Source organism: Cibotium barometz, chromosome 18, assembly GCF_041138505.1.
Source record: "Cibotium barometz isolate CiBa-2024 chromosome 18, ASM4113850v1, whole genome shotgun sequence".
Taxonomy (NCBI): domain Eukaryota; kingdom Viridiplantae; phylum Streptophyta; class Polypodiopsida; order Cyatheales; family Cibotiaceae; genus Cibotium; species Cibotium barometz.
Window position 1 is genome coordinate 22,424,429 of NC_141063.1, and position 8,166 is coordinate 22,432,594.

The 8,166-nt window shown below is 44.2% G+C and overlaps 1 protein-coding gene across 2 annotated transcripts in view; it reads right to left on the bottom strand.

The window, feature by feature from the left end:
• Positions 1-7,254, bottom strand: part of LOC147629076 (uncharacterized) — a 60,495-nt gene extending 53,241 nt beyond the window's left edge. Inside the window, exon 1 of one of the 2 annotated variants that reach the window (XR_015267884.1) lies at positions 7,101-7,254. Coding sequence is in view for 1 of the 2 variants with exons in the window: in XM_086812320.1 (XP_086668446.1) it covers positions 7,101-7,161 (61 nt within the window). In the remaining variant the exon portion in view is untranslated. The remainder of the gene's footprint in view (positions 1-7,100) is intronic. The other variant, XM_086812320.1, reaches the window with a different exon arrangement.
• Between the last annotated feature and the right edge of the window lie 912 nt (positions 7,255-8,166).

Below are 8,166 nucleotides of genomic sequence, written 5' to 3' on the forward strand. Positions count from 1 at the left end.
GCAACATATACACCTCTTCTTGCAAATTCCCATGCAAGAATGCATTCTTTACATCCATCTGATGTAAAGACCATTGCTTTGACGCAGCCACTGCTATCACAACTCTCACTGTTGCCATCTTGGCAACTGGGCTGAAAGTTTCCTCATAATCAATGCCATATGTTTGCGCATATCCTTTGGCTACCAATCTAGCCTTAATACTTATACCTGTTTATGCTTCCATCACTGTTATGTTTTACTTTGTACACCCACTTGCATCCAATGGCTTTCTTGCCTTCAGGCAATTGCACTAAATCCCAAGTCTCATTTCCATATAGTGCATTCATCTCCTCATCCATAGCTTTCTCCCAATACACATTTCCAACAGCCTCATCAATGCATGTGGGCTCTACAACCTGCACAACCTTTGCCATATATGCATAGTGATGTGCCACATAACCATCATAAGTAAATCTCTGCACAGGATTTTTCACTCTCCCAGATCTTCGCAGCTTTTCATTCATGGCTTCCATAGCCTTCTTTACACCAGGTGTTCTCATAGCTGGGATCCCAAGCTCCTCATCAAGGCTCATCTCTGAGCCACTAGACTCTCCATCAACATGAGAATGCCCTGCAGAAATGTCAGGCATACCAAGGGGCTCAACCACTTTCTCTTTTCCTTTACGTGATGTACTAATCGTATTTGCAGGACTGGTATTATGACGCAGCCTGCCACTCCATGGCCTATCAACAGACCCACTAGATGAGGACTCTCCTGGTCCACTCAAAGACTGTGATTGCTGACCTGCATTCTGTGCAACCACACTTACACTCACATGAGCCCCAATAGCTTCTTTTTCAGCAACATACCAGTTGCTCATTTCATCAAAAACAACATCCCTGCTTACCCTCAACTCACGTGTAGTAAGGTTATAACACCTGTAACCCTTTTGCTCAAGGGAATATCCAATAAACACACATTTTTCAGCTTTTGGATCCAGCTTAGTTCTCAGCTCATCTGACAAATGCACATATGCAATACATCCAAAGACTTTCAGATGAGACAAATCAGGTTTTCTGCCAGTAAACCTCTCCTCTGGAGTTACATCATGTATGGCTGCAGTTGGAGTCCTGTTCATGATATATACTGCTGTAGAAACAACCTCAGCCCAATAGCTATGCGGCATATTCTTCTCTTCCATCAATGCTCGCGCAATCTCAGCAACGTGCCTGTTTTTCCGCTCAGCAACTCCATTTTGTTGCGGAGTGTATCTGCATGTAAACTGTCTCCGAATACCATTCTTCTTCAAAAATTTAGAGAACTCATTGGAGAAGTACTCTCCCCCTCCATCTGACCTTAGGCACTTTACATATTTCCCTGTTTGCTTTTCAACCAAAACTCTGAAATTCTGAAAGTGAGTGAATACCTCACTCTTCTCCTTCATGAAATATACCCACACTTTCCTTGTGTGGTCATCAATACATGTCACATAATATCTGCAGCCTCCCATAGACATGGTCTTCGTAGGACCCCATACATCTGAATGCACAACATCTAGTGCATTTCTGCTCACATATCTGTTACGTGAAAACACATGCTTTGTTTGCTTCCCAAATTGGCATGCTTAACATATTTTCTGCATACCTTCCACTTTAAATTTTGGCAGCCCTGTCACAATTCCTTTAGTCTGCATAGACTTCAATCTCTGCACATTCACATGTCCAATCCTTTTATGCCAAATGTCTATGTCTGCAACAATTCCTAAACATCGCAGCACTCATCTCAGGCATGTCTACATTCAACGTAAACATTCTGCCCACTCTGTTGCCTTTTGCAACCAACCTGCACTTGTCTTTAAAGTCTTCAACATAACAACCATCAGGGTTAAACCTAACCTGCAAACCCTGCTCAATCATCTGGCCAACTGAAACCAGATTCTTTGTTATGTTTGGAACGTGAAGTACATCAACAAGATACTTCACTTTGCCATCCTGCATAGACAATGGCACATCTCCAACATGGGCAATTGGATGAGCAGTGTCATCCCCTGTTTCCACAAAACCTGGTCTTTCCGGGTTTTTCATCTCCTTGAACCACTCCCCATGACTTGTCATGTGGTTCGAAGCACCTGAATCCACATACCATACATCATCTTTTTGTGCTGCTTCAACATTTTCAGACATGGCATTCACGACATACTGCATAACAAATAACCTTTCATTATCCTCATTGTTTCTGCTTGAGGATGCATAGTTGTTTTGCTGCACTTTTCCATTTTGCATGTCAGCCTGCTTCTTATAACATTCTGCCTGCACATGTCCAGGCTTACCACAATAATAGCATTCACGTGCATCATTATATTGCCTTTGCCAATTTCCACGGCCTCTTTGACTCCCCCTGCCTCTGAATTTGCCTCTCCACTTGTGTGTTGTTGTTGTTGTTGTTGTGTATTCTGGGACTGTTGTTGTTGCTGCTGCTGGCCATAATTCTGATTACCTGTTCGGCCACCTCCTTGACCGCGTCCACGGCCTCCTCTTCCTCGTCCTCTTCCTGAACTTGTGTAGAAGGCCTGTTGCTTCGAACTGTTTTTGGTTTGTGAAGATTGTTGGTCTTCACCCAAGCTCTTCTCTTCTATAATCAGCATAGACACCAAATCTGTAAAGTTGGGAATGTTTTCCCGAGTCTCAATAGACGTCTTGAACGCCTTGTATTGTGGCCCGAGACCACGTAGACAGACTTCCACCTTGTCATCATCATCTACTGACACACCAATAGATGCAAGGGATTCCACAATACCCTTTATCTTCAGCGCATAGTCATTCACAGACATGCTCTTTTTCTCCACAGTATGAAGTTCATTCTTCAACTGTATCTTACGTGCCTTGGTATTTGTTTCATAGAGCTTTACCAAGGTGTCCCACGCCTCCTTGGGGGGACTTGGCATCCTGAATGTGCCCAATCATGGTGTCCTGTATACTAATGGAAAGCCAATACATAACTTTCCTGGCTCCTTGGTTCCAGTCTTTAAACTCCTTCACATCTGCAACAGTCGGATTTATGTCCGGTATCTCTGGTGCCTCTTCATGCTCACCTTCTATGTAGTCCCAATAGCCCTTTCCCATCAGGAAATTCGTCAACCTGAACCTCCAAGCATGGAAGTTATTCTTATCAAGCTTCTCAGCCACAATCTGGGTTATCCCATCATTTGACATCTTGCCAAACACACAATTTTACCAGAAACAGCACTCTGGTTTGTCCTGCACACTGCTGTATTTTCTGCAGCGGTACTACAGTACACTCAAATGTCACAACCAGTGACCTCAATGTGCATACATACACCCCAATGGCAACTGTTGACCTCTTTGCAGCACCCACAGTGTCTGCACAGCCAATCTGTCTTCCTGCAGTTCTTAAAACAGAGTTCTGCAGAGAATCGATGCTTACCCGCAGTGCTCGAAATCGCCTGCTTTCTGAAAAACGGAGGTCCAGACGCGCCTGAAACGCTTTTTCGGCCCGAAAATTTCAGTCCGATAGGACTATGTAGTAGCCCTATATAGCTTTACTCCCGCGAAGAAAGCTCCTCAATCAGAGATCGTTTGCCGGTGCCTCCCGTAGAGCTCCCGACAAGGGTGTAGTCACCAATATAAATAGGGAAGAGTAGTTGAAGCTCTTACCCTCGTACCGCTTCCTGTGGTTCTCTTGCTTGCAGCTCAGCCCTTAGCATGAACCAGGCTCTCATACAATGAAAAGATGCAGGGGAAAAGAGAGCTTGAGCTCTTGCAAGCACACACACACTCACAAAACCCTAATAGAAAACACACAAGGTGAGAGGCTGAAAATCTTCTTCTTCTTCACTCAACAGTCAACACACCATATACAAAGATAAGAGTACACATAATATGAAAGGTACTCAACAAATACATACACGGGTTCTCTATAGTGTGAACCCAACTAAATGAGCTGGCGCTATAACTATGCCAGTCTCTAGAATGGCTATCACACAGCATGTCATCCCACTGGCCGCATATCACCCATGATCTCACCAACCATGCCAGTGGTATAAATGTGGAGCCTATCCCCCAGGCGGGTCATCAGTGTCCACTGCCTCACTAGAGGAGCTCGATATCTCAACACAGATGGTCGGTTTCTTGTGATGCAGCTCACCAAGGTAGCTTCCATCAAGCCCTCCTGAAGTTGAGAAACCAGAGGTAATTAAATGCCTGTACACAATTGGATCCTACAGCTGATGCTGAAACCGCTGGAGGAAGAAAAGAAAAAAAATAATAAGGGACTAAGAGAAGAGGAAAAAATGAGGCAAAACAGAAGAAAACAGTTGTTGGAGCCCCAAAGGCACCAGGCTAGGAAAGCGCCAGCAGGCAGCAGGCAGCATGTTGGCCATTGGTGGCAGCCACCTTGAGTGGGCAGCCAACGAGGCCGTGGGCAAAAAGCTGCAGTCAGGTTGCAGGCACCTCAGCATGCAAACCACTGGCAATAGCCAAAAAGACAGCCAATGGGACAACACCATAGTTGTTACGAGACGCGCCTCTAACGGTTAGAGGCGTTCGAGGCGTACGACTGCCTGATTGAGGCATCCACATAAAATATATAAATATTTATTTTTATTTTTATTTTTTATTTTTTTTTATTTTTTTTTTATTTTGTAATTTTTTTTAAATTTTTTTTTTTCTGGTTCGAGTCTTTAGACACACACTCTCTCTCTCTCCCTCATTCTTTCCCTCCCTCCCTTAAGCCTTTCTCAAGACCCAAAGTTCAAAGTTTTAAGGTCAAAGTTCAAACTTCAAACACACTAGGATGATGATGTTTTTTATACCCACTTTTGGAGCTCTCTCTATACTCTACCAATTCATTTCAGTTCATTTCATTTTACTTTGTACCCTTGAATCTTGATGATGTATCCAGATGATGATGATGGACTATTTTGGTCTCATAGGTCATTTTGGCCTTTTGCAGACGTTTAATACAGCTTTCTTTCTCACACACACACTCTCTCTCCCTCTCATACACACCCTCTCTCTCCCTCCCTCAAGGCTCATACATACACACTCTAGTCTCTCTCTCTCTCTCTCTCTCTCTCTCTCTCTCTCTCTCTAAACTTTCACTATATACATATATAACAAACGCCTCTAACGTCTCTAAAAAATACGAGTCTTTCCAGGTACGTACCATACCTGCCTCGTACCAAACTCCTCTGACGCCTCTGACAACCTTGGGCAGCACCATGGGGACAACTAACAAACAGGGGGTGGAAGAAGATTGAAGACTAGGATTGATCAGCAAAACATTCGGCTAGAATTTCATCAAACCTGTTAAAATGATACGATTCAGCACACATCTATGAACGATGGTTCAAGGCAAACCCATCTATAAATTTCAACACTTCTCTATAGCACCCGAAGGAAGCCTGAGCGAAGCGATCACCTTTAACTAGGTCATGGTCACTAGATTACCATTTTATTTACTCAATTTCCCGGAAACCAATATCATAGGAGCGGGATGCACATTCTTCTCGTGACTATTGGTAATGTCAATTCGTGACTTCATATGACTATTCGTGCTATCAATTCGTTGTCATTCGCGTTGTCAATGAGATGGTGACATTTCAGTGTTCAAAATACTCGTTAGGTGGTTCCTTGGGCCATTTTCGGAGAAAAGCGCCTCAAACATTTCCATAAGCATGCTTTGTACAACGAAACAATCCATAATGTCGCAATATTGTCCATTAAGCTTAAGCATTCATAGTGCACCACAGTTCCCACCTGTTGCACATCATGTTCACCCCCTTGCAAAGCCATCCATAGTGATCATTCTTGTAGAGAGGAGAACCTATTCTTTAAGAGCATTTCCCTCCGGAGCTCCCCACGAAGATGCACTTCCACAGAGATCACTTCCTCACACTCACTAAGGATGGATTCATCCAACAGCCGGGCTACTTGAGTGTTCACATGTCCCATGCCATGCGGATTGCGATTGGCCAGATACGGGTTTCATCCCACCGCCTCAGAGTGGAGACAGGTAGAGTTGAGCGCATCTTCAGAGCCAGGAAGCTCATACAGAGACCCAGAGAGGAGAGGATCTACCGATTACGCCACACAAAGGTTGAGACGAAGAAGCATTACATATGCCGCTGCCCAGTATACTATGAGACCCGCGGGAGATTTCACCATCTATTTCATGAGGGATTTGGTCCACTCTCCAGGATCATTGACTTCCAGAACCAACGTTGCCTAGGCCTCTTCCTGCTTGAGCTCCACAGACACAGGGACACCTTCTTGAGAGAGCTTCAGCCACAGCCACCCCGCCCCCTCCCTCACCATGGACATTATTGTATCACTTTGGTCTCATAGGCCCATTGGGTCTTTACTGGACGCTTAATATCTCTCTCTCTTTCTCTCAAATCACGGTCCAAAGCCTTAAGAAAGAATTCAAGACTCAAATTACATTTGAGTTCATGGAGCACAAGCTCCGTGAATCCACATATCATCAACTTCAAGTTGGGGGACTACCAGATGGGTGGTATAAGCATGGAGACTATCACAGCTCGTAGAACAACATACTCAAGGGGACATCAAGCATCTCATGAGATATCACTGCCACAAACCACCTCCAAAAGACAAGCAAAACCATGCAATCATTGCTCATAAAGGCAAGATAAACGGATCAGACCTAGGCAAGGTACGAGCAATACGACAAGAGGGCTAGTGGGCAGTTTTTCGCAATGGTAGAGAGCCATCATACAAGAATTCCATATTCCAAAAAAGGCAAATCCTACTTAGACTTAAACTGATGTACTCCCTATTGTGAAGTTTCATTAGCTAATACTACCCTCAGTTCTTCTGTTCTTTTATTATTGAAGCCTTATGGCGGATGTGCTGTGCCTGTTCTATTTCTCTCTCTCACACACAGATGTCACGTGTTGGTGTGAGAGAGAGCGCACACACCACATAGATGTAACATGTTGGGGCTATCACCCCTCTCTCTCTCTCTCTCTCACACACACACACACGCCTGTACCGCAAATAAATGGTGAGGCACCTCGTGCACACAAGCTTTAATGAGAATCAAGAGCAAGTAAATTATAGAACGGTGGAGTTATTCTTGCCAGCAGCGGCGCAGCGGAGAGAAGGAGGAGTGGCGCCAGCAGCAGCGAGCACCACCGCCATAACGAGGCGGCGCAACTTCGATGGCAGTAAACTGCTACCTTCTGTTGCGTGACACTCTGACAACAGAAACTGCTATCACAAATCATATGTAGTGTTGAGCTTTACACGTGTCAGCACACACGAGTGTGTGGAGTCTGGACTAGATGTGTTGGGCGGGGAGATATAGCAAAGACCCGTGTGAAAACAAGCGCTTGTAAAAACATGCAATTTTTTATTTTTTTGTATTGCAAGGTTATTTTTTAGAGACAGAAATTGACAGACCACAAGCCTAATGGCATGCGAGAGAAGGGGCCGGGTATTGAACCCTGGCCTCGTGGTGTCTTACCGCTAGGCTATCTCCCCCACCTCAAAAAAAACATGGAATTGTGTGCTAGAACTTTGACATAGTTAGGTTTAGACAACTTCCCCAAAAAAGTATTCGAATTTGCTATATGTGCTTGTTGCTAACTGTGTTGTAGTCAGTGTGTTGAGCTTTACTCGTGTAAGCACACACGAGTGTGTGGAGTCTGGACTAGATGTGTTGGGCGGGGAGATATAGCAAAGACCCGTGTGAAAACAAGCACTTGTAAAAACATGCAATTTTTTATTTTTTTGTATTGCAAGGTTATTTTTTAGAGACAGAAATTGACAGACCACAAGCCTAATGGCATGCGAGAGAAGGGGCCGGGTATTGAACCCTGGCCTCGTGGTGTCTTACCGCTAGGCTATCTCCCCCACCTCAAAAAAAACATGGAATTGTGTGCTAGAACTTTGACATAGTTAGGTTTAGACAACTTCCCCAAAAAAGTATTCAAATTTGCTATATGTGCTTGTTGCTAACTGTGTTGTAGTCAGTGTGTTGAGCTTTACTCGTGTCAGCACACACAAGTGTGTGGAGTCTGGACTAGATGTGTTGGGCGGGGAGATATAGCAAAGACCCGTGTGAAAACAAGCACTTGTAAAAACATGCAATTTTTTATTTTTTTGTATTGCAAGGTTATTTTTTAGAGACAGAAATTGACAGAC